We start from the raw sequence: 16,780 nt of genomic DNA, 5'->3' as shown, positions 1-16,780 counted from the left end.
TGTGTATGTAGATTGAGCCTCGCCTATGCTACTGACAGTGCTAGGGTTTAATAAAGAAGAGGATTGCTTATTTAATAAGTGTGTGTGTGTGTGTGTGTGTGTGTGTGTGTGTGTGTGTGTGTGTGTATGCGTGCCTTCGATAAGCCTCTCCATAAAGACACAGGATATATAGTCAAGGTTAAAGGTTGAGTAAGTCAGCATTTTGTCCACAAAAGTACCCACATTTCTATTATATGTAAATATGTATTATTAGTTAATGCCATAATGTAGTTATTTTGTTAGATATGTCTCCCTATGAGCTGAAATCATATTGTTATTTGTTGGGGCTATGCAGATGTTGCCTCCCTCTGAGCCAGGTGCTGTTAGTAGGCAACCCCCTTGGACTTGCCCAGGCAAAAGCCAGTGTGACAGACTTGCTAGCAAATGTTTGTTATGAAACTAAATAAATATCTGCACTCAGACCCACAAAACGTGTTTGAAAGACTCAAGATAGTGTTGTCCGACAAAGCAAGGAAAGTAAACATCAAAACGTGATGTGATGTAGTTTTATTGGAATGTGCAGCTGTTGTTGGTAAGTAATGAATCTGCTATAGCTTCTGATCCTGTAGGAAACACTGGCCTAAAAACACATGAGAAAGGGAAAGTGTGTGTTGGTTGCAAGAGAGAATATTGTGTTTGCTTGTGCAACATAAAGTGTGTATTCTGCAGGCAAGTGAAATGTAAACGTTTATTTTGGTGTTTCCAGAAAGCAAGCTAGTGCTTCCAAAGGAGGAAGTTTGTCAACTATGAATGTCCTCTTTTGAAACAGACTTTTTGCATATTTAGCATATGGCCTCGCTGAGACCGCATTGTGGTTTCATCCCTTCTCTCTCTCTGTGTGTGTTAATGTGTGTTTGTGTGTGTGTGTGTCTGTATACGGTGAGGCATCTTCAAAACAGCTTGAGAACAAGGTTCTGTTTGCGCATGTGCAGCAGCGGCAGGACCTTATCATATCCTGTCTGTCAGAACGGTGGCAAGGACAGTTCAAGTTTGGAGCTTCCTTCTCTACTAACTGTGCTGTCTGGGGGAATCTAGGTATGTATCAGTTTCCTTTACAGTGTTTCTTGTTGTTGTTGTTGTTGTTGTTGTTGTCTATAGGATTGTGTATTCATTAATGATGTGTCAAAGTTGACGTATTTTGGGTTTCTGTTACAGAACTATGCCTTTGTTTAACTTCTCTATCCTGTTCTCCCCCTTCCTTCCTTCCTTTATCTTTCTCTCTCTCTCTCTCTCTCTCTCTCTCTCTATCTCTCTCTCTCTCTCTCTCTCACCTCCCTCTATCTCTCTCCCCCTGAACTCCCCCCCAGACTCCCTGCTATGGAGGCAGTAGGTAAGTATGACTTTACTGCCACTGCTGACGACGAGCTGAGCTTCAGGAAGGGAGACAACATAAAGGTAAAGAGGACAGCAATCCCCTTCTACACTAGTAGTGTACACTAGCAAGGGCACATACTGTAGTAAACATAAGTAGACAACACTTATGTCGGAATAAATACTCCATACAACACTGTCTTGCAAACCCATTGTTAGTTGATAGGCGCTAACATGTTGGTCACAGGCCTTTGTTATAGCATACAGTAAGCTATGTTGTGAGACAGTGAGTAAATTGGAAAGCATGGATAAGTCATACAGTATTCACAGCATTTCCTGTTTGCACTCTGTGACTTATTACATTTACATTTTAGTCATTTAGCAGACGCTCTCATCCAGAGCGACTTACAGTTAGTGAGTGCATAATTTTTATTTTATTTTTTTCATACTGGTCCCCATGTGGGAAACAAACCCACAACAAACCCACAAACCCACAGCCATGCTCTACCAACTGAGCTACACGGGACTATATATATACACATTCTGTGTGTGCGTGTGTGTGTGTGTGTCCCACTCCTCTGTTCTCTGTAGATCTTGGGCCCCGATGATGACTGGTTGAAGGCTGAGCTACATGGAAAGGAGGGATTCATACCACGGAACTACATCAACATACACCTGCCCAGGTCCTACTTATTATCCAAGACAATCAAGCAGTAGTGTGTGTCTGTGTGTGTCGGCTATGTGATGTCTGTGTGTAAGCAGGTGTGAACAATATCCGATGTTATGAAAAGTACTAAATACTATTTTGTTTACTGCTCTCCCTCTCCCCCCTTCTCACCCACTCTCTCTCTCCCCCTCTCTCCTCCCTCCCCCTCTCCCCCATCTCTAGTTGGTACCAGGAGAGTGCTAGTCGAGGTGAGGCCCAGGAGTCTCTCATGGCCCAGCCTATAGGATCCTTTCTGATCAGGGGCAGCCAGAGCTCCCCAGGAGATTTCTCCATATCCGTTAGGTCAGTGTGTGTGTGTCTTTACATTAAAAAGTTAAATGAATGTACACGACAACATCATTGGCCACATATTCGCCTCATATTTGCACCATATCACTACACCTACCTACCTCTCCTCTCCTCTCCCAGACACGAGGCAGACGTGCAGCACTTCAAGGTGATGAGAGACACCAGAGGGCAGTATTACCTCTGGGCTGAGAAGTTCAGCTCCCTCAACGAGTTGGTGGACTATTACAAGAACAACTCTGTCTCTAAACACAGCCGCGTCTATCTGCTGGACACAGGAACAAAGGTACTGCTTATAAGTAGTTATAAAGGGTTTATAAGGGGTTTATGAAGGGCTTATACCTAGTTAATAAAGGAGCTGGTGGAGTACTATATGAAGAACTCTGTCTCTAAACACAGCCGCATCAATCTGCTGGACACAGGAACACAGGTAGGAGTATAACTATGGAGGATCCCTATTCAGTAAATGATGGTATAGTCTAATTCAAGCTTGATTAGGATAAATAGCTAAAACTGTTAATTATCGGTTTATCGAATCTGGAAAAAAATGTTATAACAGTGCTCTCTCTCTAATTTCACTTTTCTTCCTAGGAGAGGGGATTCAGCCAGACCAGGCCATCAGTCCCATCCTCTCAGCCCCAGTTTCACCAGCCCCTGCCCCGCGTACCCCAGCCTCACCAACCCCTGCCCCGCGCACCCCAGCCTCACCAACCCCTGCCCCGCGCTCCCCAGCCTCACCAACCCCTGCCCCGCGCTCCCCAGCCTCACCAACCCCTGCCCCGCACACCTGACCCTATACCCCCACCACAGGTAGTATACGCTCAACAACTAAATCCCTCCTCTGTGTGTGTGTGTACATGTATGTGCCTCCATGCATGTGTTTGTATGTCTAGAATCTAGCTATGTGTCTAATCAACCCCTGTGTGTGTACCTGTGTTCCAGCGTGCGGCCGTGACCACTGGGGGCGGTGGTCTGATGCAGGTGAGAGCTCAGTATGACTTCAACGCCGAGGAGAAGGACGAGCTGAGCTTGAAGGCCGGTGACATCATCGAGGTGCTAGAGTGTTCCGACATGTCATGGTGGAAAGGAAGACTGAGGGGACGAACGGGACTGTTCCCTTCCAACTACACCAACCCTGTATGAGAGAAAATGGTTTCAATTAGCATTTAGAGCAAAATAATTATCTTCATTCACATTTTAGCAGACGCTCTTATCCAGAACGACTTACAGGAGCAATTAGGGTTAAGTGCCTTGCTCAAGGGCATATTGACAGATTTTTCACCTTAGTCGGCTCAGGGATTTGAACCAGTGACTTTTTGGTTAATGGCCCAACACTCTTAACTGCTACGCTACCTGCCTCCCTAACAATAGTCATATTTTTGGTTTTCAAGTTCAATTGACCATACATGAAAGAGAGAGAGAGAGAGAGAGAGAGAGAGAGAGAGAGAGAGAGAGAGAGAGAGAGAGAGAGAGAGAGAGAGAGAGAGAGAGAGAGAGAAAGATAATGATTAGCTTTAGCATTAAATATATATATAAATTGTAACTTTCTTTCTGGTTTATTATCAATGTACTTTACCATACCATAGGCTTATGTCAGGATAACACAGCTATTTAAAACTTCATTTTGTGTCAGAACTCAATTATTACTGTATGATTATCAAATAACATGTATTTTCTGTAAGTCCCTGTATAAAGCCTTATGTTAATCAATGTTGCACCAATTCCCGGAAGAGCCACAAACATCTGGGTTGTTTGAAGTCCAACAATAATCACAGTCTGACAGTCACGTGCATGATAGCCACATACAGGTTGGGCGCTTCCACGGGGTGCTTTCCGTCATATAACAAGATATGTATCGTTCCGCCCCTATGGCAGGTAATGCCTCGTTCAAAACAACTGGGAACTGGGAACTCGGAAATCTCTGACTTCCGACTTCAGTGCGTTCAAGACAACTGGGAACTCGGAAAAAAACGACCTTTTGAATGGTCATCAAACTCGGAATTCAAGTAGCTCGAGGATGCCCGAGTTCCGACTTGGAATTCCGAGTTGGATGACCATTGAAAACGATTTTTCACTGACGGAGCTCGTTTTTTTCCGAGTTCCCAGTTATCTTGTACGCACTGAAGTCGGAATTCGGAGATTTCCGAGTTCCAAGTTCCCCGTTTTTTGAACGTGGAATTTGAGGTTAGCCGTCAAAGTCAAACGTCACACAGGTAGCCTAGGTAGGTGACAGTGCATCTTCCGGGTCCTTTTCAAACCACACCGGAGCGGTTGTGGGACTTGTCCCATAGGCTTCAGTCCAGCGGTGACACAGCGGTGTCCAGCCATGGCCGAGTCCCAGCTAACATGCATGGAGGACGGCCACATCAAAGAGAAAGTCCCGGAGTCCAAACCGGAGTTTTACTACAGCGAAGAACAACGCGCGGCGGTTGAACAACTGCTCAAAAACGGTGACGGCGCGTTCAAAATGCGACTGAAAGAGGACAAAGTGAAAGACTTTCTCTCGGCCCGTGATATTAAAACGATAAGGAGCACTTTCAAAGAATATGACACTGAAGATGAAGAGAAGTGCGAAGAATCAAAGGCGAAACCCGACGATTCCAAAGCGGGATCAGGGCCCCATTCGACGTACTGGCCACAGATGTCGGATACAGAGGTGCCACCGTTGGATCTCGGTTGGCCCAAGGGGGGTTTCTTCAAGGGGGTCACGCGCGTGGCGGTTCACACGCACCCGCCAAAAGAGAACGGCCCCCACATCAAGGAGGTCATTCGTAGGCTGATCCAAGAAGCTACCAAGGTGAGATGTGAGCTGTGGGGATATACTGTTAAATAATTATGTAATAACAGGACTAATGCTTGTGTTGTATTGGTTTATTATTGGGATAGTGATAGCCCTGCCCTATGTATCTAAAATGTGAGGTAGGTATCTAACTCATGATGCCATTTTTTTTATTATTGGGATAGTGATAGCCCTGCCCTATGTATCTAAAATGTGAGGTAGGTATCTAACTCATGATGCCATTTTTTTTCATGGGAAAGTAGGCTATATAGTAATTTATCAGAGAACATTGAAATGCATTAGTCTGGGGGGAGGAGAGAATGGATGGTTTGCACAAATGAAGGACTGATTATTAGAGCCATGTCTCAGCAGAGAGAGAAAGAAGAGGTGTGTGTGTCTAAACTCGTAGAGCAGTGATCATCAACTAGATTCAGCCGCGGGCCGATTTTGTTCTTGAGCGGATGGTTAGGGGGCCGGAACATAATTACAAATAATTTGTAGACTGCAAATTGACCGCAAGAAGGCCAAACAGATATGTTTGACTAAAACATAATCATTTCAAACCTTCTTTACGTTTGTATACGATCACGTGTCTCTCTATTATGCGTTGCTTGTTCTTGTGAACAGATTTCTTACATTTAAATCACTTGGAGCTGATTTCCTGGTGTTTTTACAGTCTTTTATGTCCAACAGTGATTTTTTTATTTTTTTATTACTTTTTTCTCCAGAACTTGGGGGGCCATCAGGTGGGCCATGAATCCTGTCTGAGGAAATTTTTCATTGTTGAAAACCCTCAATGAACTAACAGCTGATTTCCCTATTACACAGGAAACCCTGTTGAACCAGCAACCTGTCTGTGTAATACTACTGTTGTAAGAGCTAACTCTTGTATAAATGGCACATTCGGTCAAGTAAATTAACGTTAGGCTAATTTCATGATTAGGCTATTCAGAGAACACACACACACACGTCTCTACTTTCCACCTTTTTTGGATGCGTACAACCTCACATTAAAACAACACACACCTGAGAGATAAAGGTGGTTCTATTCCATTTTGATGCATGAACAAATCACTCAGCATGTTGGCAGCACATAACAGGGGGAACTGGAGTCAGGGCTGCTTATTTGAGTTGCCTTAAGTAACGTTTGTTTTATAGTGTCACTAGAGACTGAGTCATTTTGGACCCACCCATCTAGACCCAGTCAGTCAGCCAGTCAGCCAGTGAGTCATCCAGTCAGAGCCATATATATAGTCACTCAGACCCAGCAACCCAGCCAGCCAGTCAGTCAGTCAGTCAGCAAGTCAGTCAGTCAGTCAGCAAGCCAGTCAGCGAGCCAGTTAGTCAGTCAGTTAGTCAGTCCATGACACATTTTCTCCCTTTGTACAACTAGGTCTTAGAAGAAGGATCAGCTTCCCCTCCCCCAATCCTAACCTTGACCATTAGTGGGAGAAATGTAAAACTGACCCAAGATCCGGCTTCATCAATAAGTGCATCGACGACGTCGTCCTCACAGTGACCGTACATACAGTGGGGAAAAAAAGTATTTAGTCAGCCACCAATTGTGCAAGTTCTCCACCTTAAAAAGATGAGAGAGGCCTGTAATTTTCATCATAGGTACACGTCAACTATGACAGACAAAATGAGAAAAGAAAATCCAGAAAATCACATTGTAGGATTTTTAATGAATTTATTTGCAAATTATGGTGGAAAATAAGTATTTGGTCAATAACAAAAGTTTCTCAATACTTTGTTATATACCCTTTGTTGGCAATGACACAGGTCAAACGTTTTCTGTAAGTCTTCACAAGGTTTTCACACACTGTTGCTGGTATTTTGGCCCATTCCTCCATGCAGATCTCCTCTAGAGCAGTGATGTGGGGCTGTCGCTGGGCAACACGGACTTTCAACTCCTTCCAAAGACTTTCTATGGGGTTGAGATCTGGAGACTGGCTAGGCCACTCCAGGACCTTGAAATGCTTCTTACGAAGCCACTCCTTCGTTGCCCGGGCGGTGTGTTTGGGATCATTGTCATGCTGAAAGACCCAGCCACGTTTCATCTTCAATGCCCTTGCTGATGGAAGGAGGTTTTCACTCAAAATCTCACGATACATGGCCCCATTCATTCTTTCCTTTACACGGATCAGTCGTCCTGATCCCTTTGCAGATAAACAGCCCCAAAGCATGATGTTTCCACCCCCATGCTTCACAGTAGGTATGGTGTTCTTTGGATGCAACTCAGCATTCTTTGTCCTCCAAACACGACGAGTTGAGTTTTTACTAAAAATTTCTATTTTGGTTTCATCTGACCATATGACATTCTCCCAATCCTCTTCTGGATCATCCAAATGCACTCTAGCAAACTTCAGACGGGCCTGGACATGTACTGGCTTAAGCAGGGGGACACGTCTCGCACTGCAGGATTTGAGTCCCTGGCGGCGTAGTGTGTTACTGATGGTAGGCTTTGTTACTTTGGTCCCAGCTCTCTGCAGGTCATTCACTAGGTCCCCCCGTGTGGTTCTGGGATTTTTGCTCACCGTTGTTGTGATCATTTTGACCCCACGGGGTGAGATCTTGCGTGGAGCCCCAGATCGAGGGAGATTATCATTGGTCTTGTATGTCTTCCATTTCCTAATAATTGCTCCCACAGTTGATTTATTCAAACCAAGCTGCTTACCTATTGCAGATTCAGTCTTCCCAGCCTGGTGCAGGTCTACAATTTTGTTTCTGGTGTCCTTTGACAACTCTTTGGTCTTGGCCATAGTGGAGTTTGGAGTGTGACTGTTTGAGGTTGTGGACAGGTGTCTTTTATACTGATAACAAGTTCAAACAGGTGCCATTAATACAGGTAACGAGTGGAGGACAGAGGAGCCTCTTAAAGAAGAAGTTACAGGTCGGTGAGAGACAGAAATCTTGCTTGTTTGTAGGTGACCAAATACTTATTTTCCACCATAATTTGCAAATAAATTCATTAAAAATCCTACAATGTGATTTTCTGGATTTTTTTTCCTCAATTTGTCTGTCATAGTTGACGTGTACCTATGATGAAAATTACAGGCCTCTCTCATCTTTTTAAGTGGGAGAACATGCACAATTGGTGGCTGACTAAATACTTTTTTTCCCCACTGTACATATCCCAACCAGAAGCCATGGATTACAGGCAACATCCGCACCGAGCTAAAGGCTAGAGCTGCCGCTTTCAAGGAGCGGGACACTAATCCGGACGCTTATAAGAAATCCCGCTATGCCCTAAGACGAACAATCAAACAGGCAAAGCGTCAATACAGAACTAAGATTGAATCCTACAACACCGGTTCTGATGCTAGTCGGATGTGGCAGGGCTTGCAAGCTATTACGGACTACAAAGCAAAACCCAGCCGCAAGCTGCCCAGTGACGCAAGCCTACCAGATGAGCTAAATGCCTTTTATGCTCGTTTCGAGGCAAGCAACACTGAAGCATGCATGAGAGCAACAGCTGTTCCGGACAACTGTGTTAAGAACAAATTCTTATTTACAATGACGACGCTGGGCCAATTGTGTGCCGCCCTATGGGACTCCCAATCACGGCCGGTTGTGATACAGCCTGGAATCGAACCAGGGGGTCTGTAGTGACGCCTCAAGCACTGAGATGCAGTGCCTTAGACCGCTGCGCCACTCGGGAGCCCATAGTGCCCTCAAAGCTCATCACTAAGCTAAGGATCCTGGGACTAAACACCTCCCTCTGCAACTGGATCCTGGACTTCCTGACGGGCCACCCCCAGGTGGTAAGGGTAGGCAACAACACATCTGCCACGCTGATCCTCAACACTGGGGCCCCTCAGAGGTGCGTGCTTAGTCCCCTGCTGTATTCCCTGTTCACCCACTACTGCACGGCCAAGCACGACTCCAACACCATCATCAAGTTTGCGTGACGACACAACAGTGGTAGGCCTGATCACAGACAACGATGAGACAGCCAATAGGGAGGAGGTCAGAGACGTGGCAGTGTTGTGCCAGGATAACAACCTCTCCCTCAACGTGATCAAGAAAAAGGAGATGATCGTGGACTACAGGAAAATGAGGGCCGAACAGGACCTCTATACTAGGTGGTGTCAGAGGAAGGCCCAAATAATTGTTAAAGACTCCAGTCACCCAAGTCATAGACTGTTCTCTCTGATACCGCGCGGCAAGCGGTACCGGAGCGCCAAGTCTAGGTCCAAAAGGCTCCTTAATAGCTTCTACCCCCAAGCCATAACACTGCTGCTACACACTGTTTATTATCTATTAATAGTCACTTTACCCCTACATACATGTACAAATTACCTCGACTAACCTGTACCCCTGCACATTGACTCGGTACCGGTACCCCCTGTAAATAGCCTTGTAATTGTTATTTTATTGTGTTACTTTTTATTTTATTTTTTACTTTAGTTTATTTAGTAAATATTTTCTTAACTCTATTTCTTGAACTGCATTATTGGTTAAGGGCTTATAAGTAAGCATTTCACTATAAGGTCTACTACACCTGTTGTATTCAGCGCATGTGACAAATAACATTTGATTTGATTTGAGATCAGCACCTAGGGGCAACTTCGCCCTGTCAAGTGAGTGAAGGAGAAAATATGAAGTAATTTCTCAGTGGTGTGTGTGTGTGCCAAACAGGATTTAATGGAACGCTGCAGCCTGATGCTTTGAACCAGTTTGTTTTCTGTTATGAGAAATGGAGAGAATGTGGTTGCAAGTACACACACACACACTAAGTAATCAGGTGTGGTGTGTTTGTTTAGCATACTGTGGTTGTCTTCATCTACATTCGGCAGAATAGATTACTGCGTAATCGACATCACACCATTTACATGGATGGCATTAACAATGAGTGGATTTTGTTGCAGCCACTGTTAGATGGAAGACATTGTGGTGTTGTAGGTTTTATCTTGAATTATTTCATAACTTGTTGTTTCTCTTGGCCCATACTCATAAAGTGTATGTCTTAGAGTAGGAGTACTGATCTAGGATCAGGTCTCCCTGGTCCATGTAGTTGTATTCATTATGATCTAAAAGGCAACACTGATCAGCACTCCTACTCTGAGAGGGTTAGTGAACACAACATAGGCCCTTTTGTTACAAAAGAGAATACTTCACTCAGCATATTTCCTCTGGAGAATGCCATGGAACAGCATACAGCCTTTTCCTTGTCTGAATGAGAATATTAATGTGAATTAAGAAACATTCTCCTCCTCCACCCTTTCCCAGCACTGAGGTCATCTCAAGGATAAAGCTTTTGTAGGCATGCTAGCTAAGCCTTGTTCACATTGGCAGTTTGAAGTGACTCAAATCCTATTTTCTTGCATATCCGATTCAAATCTGTTATTTTTCCTGAAGTCTGAACAGCCAAAAACCACATGGAATCGGATATTTCAAGACATGTTTCAAACCACCTTTGTAGGCCCTTTCAAAAAGGACTTGTTTTGAAAGTTGGATCATCTTATCCTTTGAGGCTTGAAAAAAATTAAAATAGTGTTCAAACACTATGATTTTGAACATTCAAAGCAACAGGAAACATCCATGGCGGGCATTTTTGTCACCTTAGCTTGCTACATAACTTCTGATTAATAGGAAGCATGAGTGCCACCAATCAACCTACACCACTGCGCACACACCCGTCATTACTATGACAACTAGCATAGATAGCCATGTCAGCAAATGACTGCTGTCTGAACACACACAAATCTGATTTGGCCACTTGTAACTTGCTGTTTGGACAGTCAGTATTCCAAAACTGATTTGAAAAACAAAAGTGATTTGAGCATTAAGGCCTGTGGTGTGAACAAGGCTTTAGTTTCATATTCTGTCACTGTAAGGGCCTATCTTTCTTATCTTACTCCCAATAGAGTTTACTGGTATTGCTATTTTATTTTGTTACTTTAACATTTATTTTAGTTTTATTTGTTACTTTAGTTTATTTAGTAAATATTTTCTTAACTCTATTTCTTGAACAGCATTGTTGGTTAAGGGCTTGTAAGTAAGCATTTCACGGTAAGGTCTACACCTGATGTATTCGGGCGCATGTGACAAATAAGATTGGATTTGATTATGCCCATTTCGTTTTGTGTACAAGGAATTCCTATATCTCATGTATTATAAAAACATACACTCCTTGTGATGCAGACTTGTCACGCCCTGGCTCTGGGGACTCTTAAATGTTGAGCCAGGGTGTGTAGTTTCTATGTTTAGTTTTCTATTTTTGAGTTTCTAGATCGTGTAGATCTATGTTGGCCAGGGTGGTTCCCAATCAGAGGCAGCTGTAGTTCGTTGTTTCTGATTGGGGACCATACTTAGGCAGCCTGTTTGGCACCAGTCTGTGTGGGATCTTGTTCAGTATAGGTATGTTATTAGTCTACCTTGGACTTCACGTATCGATTGTTTGTTGTTTTGTTCGTGTTCAGTACGTTAATAAATATGTACGCTTATCACGCTGCGCCTTGGTCCGTCTCATCCGTAAACGATCGTGACAAGACTGAAAAGGCAGTGTTGTGTTGTGGACACATTCAAGTAAATGTATCGGTTTCATCTTAGTCCCGAGAGTTCTAGGTCCATGGAAATTCCTACATTTTCAATAATTCCCTTTCCATATATCGCCAACTGAAAAGAAAGTGAAAGCTAAGCAGAACAGAACCAGTTCTGAGAAAAGATAATAACTGAGATTCCACTTCCTAGTTCATTCCTCAGGTGTTTTTATGTTGTGTTAAATCCCTCCCCACATACCTGTCTCTGTCTCTGCTTTGTCTCTGCCAGCCTGGTAGCGTTGGGGCAACTAGGAGACATGTTGGGTCAACTACAGGGATTTTTCTGCCATTGAAATCCTTAGGCAGATCGCCTAAGCGGTTTTATGGGCCGCCTATGTCCAAACAATGTAAAAAAAAAAAAAAAAAAAAAAAAATACAGGACGAAAATATATATATAATATATATATAATTTTTGGGATGGAAAAACGCTTTCAGTGTACATTTAAACCACTAAAACCATATATAAAGATTGTATTAAAGATAATGGACATATAGATTTTTTCATAATGTAATCTTTGCGAACTAACAATCACCTAAATTAAAGCTCAGGGAGAATTGAAAGTTCCCAAAACAATGAATTTAGCAGTATTTATTTTGTTATTATGTTTGAGAAAAATAACACAACATTAGCCATGGCAAAATGCATAGAACTGCAGGAAATTAGATTTAAAAATGCAACATTCTCTCTCCGCTCCATTGTAAAATGTGTAGAATTGCAGGAATTGGTTTAAAAATGCAAAAATGTCTCTACACCACCAAGATGGCACTGTTTATAAGCATTTATAACAACCTGGGTTTAGTATATGTGTTTTCTGTAGGCCCAGCTTGTGCTTTCAGTCCGACAGTCAGTGATTGTTGTATATGGCCTTTTGTCAGGGAGGTTTTTCATAGTTTTATTGACTTTCAAGTTGTATGATTTACTACTATTGTTCTTAATGACTTTTTATTTCCATTTATTGTTCTAGCTATATTTCATATACATTGTGTAAATTGTATGGCTTTTAAATTAAGTTGTTGACAGACCTTTAAATAAAGTTTGATTTGAATGTATTTGCTGTGTTTCTCCCTCCAGTTTGATTGTATTTGAATACCCCTGACTCTATGTGTGTTTAAATAAAGATTGATTGTATTAGATTTTCTGAATAAGCTTTGATTGTATTTGTATCTTTCAGGTGTTAGCTATAGTAATGGACCTGCTGACAGACATCCAGATACTGCAGGACCTGCTGGATGCAGCGTCGCGGCGCTCCGTGGCCATCTACATCCTATTGGATGCTAGCGGGGTTCCACACTTCCTGGACATGTGCTGCAGGCTGCAGGTCGGTGCTCAGCACCTACGGGTAAGAGACGGTCCCTCATACTGAAGCAGAGGAGCATTGAAGGCTTTAGGCTACTCACATATGTGTTGTACTATGGCCCTGTGTCATGTGTGATCATGTGACATGCCTGGGGGAGCAGTACAGAAAATAAAAAAAAGTATGAAAATGTATGGACTCACTACTGTAAGTTTCTCTGGATAAGTGCGTCTTCTAAATAACTAAAATGTCAAATGATCTTTGGCATGTTAAATTCAAAAGATTTCTATGTTAATATTCACAGATGGTAGTTTAGATATGCTAGGCTTAACACTGATGAGTTGATGGCTTTCTGTGTGTATGCATAATAACAAGTTATAACAAGTTACCATAACCCTAACCCTTTTATATAACTGTGTGTGTTGTATCGTTCAGAATATCAGGACTCGTACAATTCAGGGTCCAGGGTTGGGTCTGTCCTTCGGTAGACTCCCTGGTTCTCTGTGTAGTAAATACATGCTGGTTGATGGGGACAAAGTCATGTTCGGCTCCTACAGGTGAGAGAAAGCAGCTGTATGTGTCTCTCTCTCTCTCTCTTTCTCTCTCTCTCTCTCTCTCTCTCTCTCTCTCTCTCTCTCTCTCTCTCTCTCTCTCTCTCTCTCTCTCTCTCTCTCTCTCTCTCTCTCTCTGTCTTGTGTGTGTTACTGTGTGTTCACGTTCAAGACATAACATATCTGTGTTCTTTCTCTCCTAGCTTCTCTTGCTGTGTGTGTTTGTTTCACTGTGTCTTTGTTGAAGACCTAAAAATAATTATTGTGATCTTTTTCTCCTCTAGCTTCTCATGGAGTTCGTCTCGGATGGACCGCAACATGATCACGGTTATGACTGGCCAGGTGGTCGACTTCTTCGACCGCGACTTCTGCGAGCTATATGCCGTCTCTGAAAAACTGGACCTCTACAAGGAGTTCAGCCTCAGCCCACCTAACATGGCCGTCCCCGCGCGGCTCAAAGTGGAGCCCGTAAAACCCCAGTTACCAGCCGCCACATCCAGATTCCAGGTCAGTCTAGGCAACTCGCGTAGAGGTGATCTCCAGGTGCCTGCACATAAATACCACAACCCCAAATACTCTCTGGTGTACGGGAATAGTATTCCTGGACTGACGGGGTCCTTGCAGGATCTACCAGGCAGAGAAAAGACGGCTATAACGGAGGGACCTGAGGGACTAATGCAGGTGAGCAGCGAGTGGTTGGATAACCTCACTCCACTACCATCCGAAGGCGGGAAAGTAGGGACGACAAAAAACAACGGAATTCTGGAGAAGAAATCCCGCCCTTCTTTGAAGAAACTCTTCAAGGTGAAATTGACAGCCAATCAAAGCGCTGTCACCGGGGGTGATAGCCCAGCAACCAGTCCAATCCCCTCCCCCACATCGTTGGGAGCCAATAGTATGGAGGAGATGGATAACCTTGAAGTTATGGTGAAACAACCAAAGAAGAGTAAGAAGTCTAAAATGGGCCTGAAGAGTGTTTCCCTACAGACTGTCAGCACACAAGACAATGAGAGTAAGTTGTTTTTGTTGTCTAAATATTTGAGCTCAGTTTGATTCTCTCTCCCTCTCCCTCTCTCTTTCTCATTGTTATGTCAATACCTGTATCTCTTCGTTTATCTCTCGATCTCTCAAGTCATTTAACCATTGCACTAATTTCCTCCCTCTCTCTTTCTTTCAGGCGTGAAGAGCCGTAGGCGATCAACGAAGAACAAATGTAGTCAATCCTGATTCAAACCAGAGTCAATCCGGAATCAAACCACCCCACTCAACTGGTTCTCTGTGGACTTCCATAATATCTTTGGGATCTTGTGCAATAATTACTATAATGTGTCAATTCTACTTGCTCAGTACAGAGATATTCTATGGACAAACAGAGCTTTCCTGTGCCTTAAAGCTGAGATCTGCAATAGGTGGAACAGCGCCACTGGCCCCAGGCACATTTGTTATTGTTTTTATTTTGAGGAAATGTTCATCCAGCATCGTGGTAAATATAAATCGGAGTATATACTCTGCTGTTCTATCGCACGTGCAATGGTGTGCAATGAAAACATTGTTGGTTGTTTGAAGTAACGTCTTTGTTGTTGTAATATTGCAAATGGACGTGGCAGTTTCACTGCTATGGATTCCAGCTCACTGAACACCAAGTTTGTGATACTTATTTTGCCATGTAAAGAATAATGTCATGTTGCGTTGTGAAGTCTTGTATGTAATTAATGTATATTTTAGGTGTATGTTCCATATTGTGACCAAAGTATGTCAATGATAAGTGGATTATGGAATGGATTTGAATGGATATTTGAGTGTGTGTTTATTCAGTACATTAAAAAAAAATGTATTTCTGAGTTTGCGAGTCATGTAAACTTTGTGGCCTGATTCACCAGTGGTAGTCATGTGTGATGATGTTTAAGGTTTCTGTGGTCATGCTTTATCTTCGGTAAAGGCACTAGAGATAGTGATGGTTTTGGTCTGCCATCTAGTGGCTGTAGATCGGATTGAGCAGAAAATATTCAATAGTTGGAACACTTGCTCTGACGCTCTGACGTGTGTGTGGGAGGGTGGAGTAGTTTAGTACTGTGTTGCTGATGTGACCAAGCATTATCACTTCCTCACAAATATATTGTATGATATATAATATACCCCTCCCAATCTCTCCTTCTCCTTCTCATCCCCATCACTCTCTCTCTCTCTCTCTCTCTCTCTCTCTCTCTCTCTCTCTCTCTCTCCCTCTTGCTTTCTCTCCACCCTCCACCCTCTCCCCCTTCTCTCTGGGTGTGTTTGCAACAGTTCTAAGCCTCTCTCTCGCTCTCTCTCTCTCTCTCTCTCTCTCTCTCTCTCTCTCTCTCTCTCTCTCTCTCTCTCTCTCTCTCTCTCTCTCTCTCTCTCTCTCTCACACACACACACATCCCTCCTTCCTCTGGGTGTTTGCTACAGCTCCAACCACAGAGAGGAACCACAGGCGTGAGGGGATCTGATGCAAGGGAGGGCCGATGTGTGTGTGGCGCAACACTAAAACAGGAAGTACAGAGGCACACAGGAAGGCGATGAGAGGTGTTGATGACTAAAGACCACTGTTCGCTCAACACTGCCCCAACATAAACGCTGATCTGGGGTCAGTTTGGCATTCCCCCCCCCCCCCCACTAATGGTTAATGTTAGGATTGGGGGAGGGGAAGCTGATCCTAGATCTGTACCAAGGTGAAACTACACCCTGGATCATTAGAAACACAAAGGGACCACTGAGGTTTTAAACACCTGTAGGAATATTTTTGCATACCAGTCATTAGCCTTTGACTCATTAATGTAGACCTATAATAATCCTAAGATAATAACTTGGCTATACCATTGCTACAGACTCAAAGTTTGTTTTAAGTTTTCTCAATACAAGACAAAACCATAATGGTATGAGACAATATGTTATGTCCATTAGAAAACGGATAAGGAGGTTGGGTTATACCACTGTTAGTTTTGTCAGATGAGGAGATGAGAGATGGTCCTATTTTCTAGTGTGTTGTTCCAAACACCACCGGCAGGGGTCACTTCTCTATAGAGATCAGTGTCGTACACACGCACACACATGCAACAAACAGTAAGAGGAAGTGAGAGATAGAGGAACCTGTGTTTTTTTCTGTGTGTGTGTGTTCAACTGGAACTTGCAGGTGTCCCTTTCCTTCTGACTGAAAACAGGACTGGCTGCTCTCAGTAGGGTGGAATTGCCCCTGACCACTGATCTTTCTTATTTTTATTTATTTA

At 43.3% G+C, this 16,780-nt stretch overlaps 2 protein-coding genes across 2 annotated transcripts; both read left to right on the top strand.

Moving 5' to 3' along the window:
- The first annotated feature begins 996 nt into the window (after positions 1-996).
- On the top strand, positions 997-4,065 carry grap2b (GRB2 related adaptor protein 2b). Its single transcript, XM_084189947.1, has 7 exons — positions 997-1,074; positions 1,347-1,434; positions 1,942-2,033; positions 2,240-2,359; positions 2,486-2,648; positions 2,954-3,172; positions 3,305-4,065. The coding sequence occupies exons 2-7, from the start codon at positions 1,357-1,359 to the stop codon at positions 3,503-3,505; spliced, it is 873 nt and encodes a 290-aa protein (XP_084046073.1). The 5' UTR covers positions 997-1,074; positions 1,347-1,356; the 3' UTR covers positions 3,506-4,065.
- A 512-nt stretch (positions 4,066-4,577) lies between these two features.
- On the top strand, positions 4,578-15,372 carry LOC311114702 (protein FAM83F-like). Its single transcript, XM_084189940.1, has 5 exons — positions 4,578-5,159; positions 12,859-13,026; positions 13,417-13,538; positions 13,817-14,544; positions 14,710-15,372. Exons 1-5 carry the CDS (start codon positions 4,689-4,691, stop codon positions 14,757-14,759), a joined length of 1,539 nt encoding a protein of 512 aa, XP_084046066.1. The 5' UTR covers positions 4,578-4,688; the 3' UTR covers positions 14,760-15,372.
- Positions 15,373-16,780: the final 1,408 nt, after the last annotated feature.

The sequence above is a fragment of the Coregonus lavaretus genome (genome assembly GCF_964263955.1).
Source record: "Coregonus lavaretus genome assembly, contig: HAP1_SCAFFOLD_395, whole genome shotgun sequence".
Lineage (NCBI taxonomy): Eukaryota > Metazoa > Chordata > Actinopteri > Salmoniformes > Salmonidae > Coregonus > Coregonus lavaretus.
The sequence above is the reverse complement of the archived record's forward strand: the minus strand, read 5'-3'. Positions and strand labels throughout refer to the sequence as shown.

Excerpts from the sequence above, each read along its gene's own strand:
- grap2b (XM_084189947.1), top strand. The coding sequence starts at position 1,357 with ATGGAGGCAGTAGGTAAGTATGACTTTACTGCCACTGCTGACGACGAG. Across the intron at positions 2,034-2,239 it reads ATCAACATACACCTGCCCAG|TTGGTACCAGGAGAGTGCTA; the intron begins GTCCTACTTATT and ends CCCCATCTCTAG. Across the intron at positions 2,649-2,953 it reads TGCTGGACACAGGAACAAAG|GAGAGGGGATTCAGCCAGAC; the intron begins GTACTGCTTATA and ends TTTTCTTCCTAG.
- LOC311114702 (XM_084189940.1), top strand. The coding sequence starts at position 4,689 with ATGGCCGAGTCCCAGCTAACATGCATGGAGGACGGCCACATCAAAGAG. Across the intron at positions 13,539-13,816 it reads GTCATGTTCGGCTCCTACAG|CTTCTCATGGAGTTCGTCTC; the intron begins GTGAGAGAAAGC and ends TTTCTCCTCTAG. Across the intron at positions 14,545-14,709 it reads CAGCACACAAGACAATGAGA|GCGTGAAGAGCCGTAGGCGA; the intron begins GTAAGTTGTTTT and ends TCTTTCTTTCAG.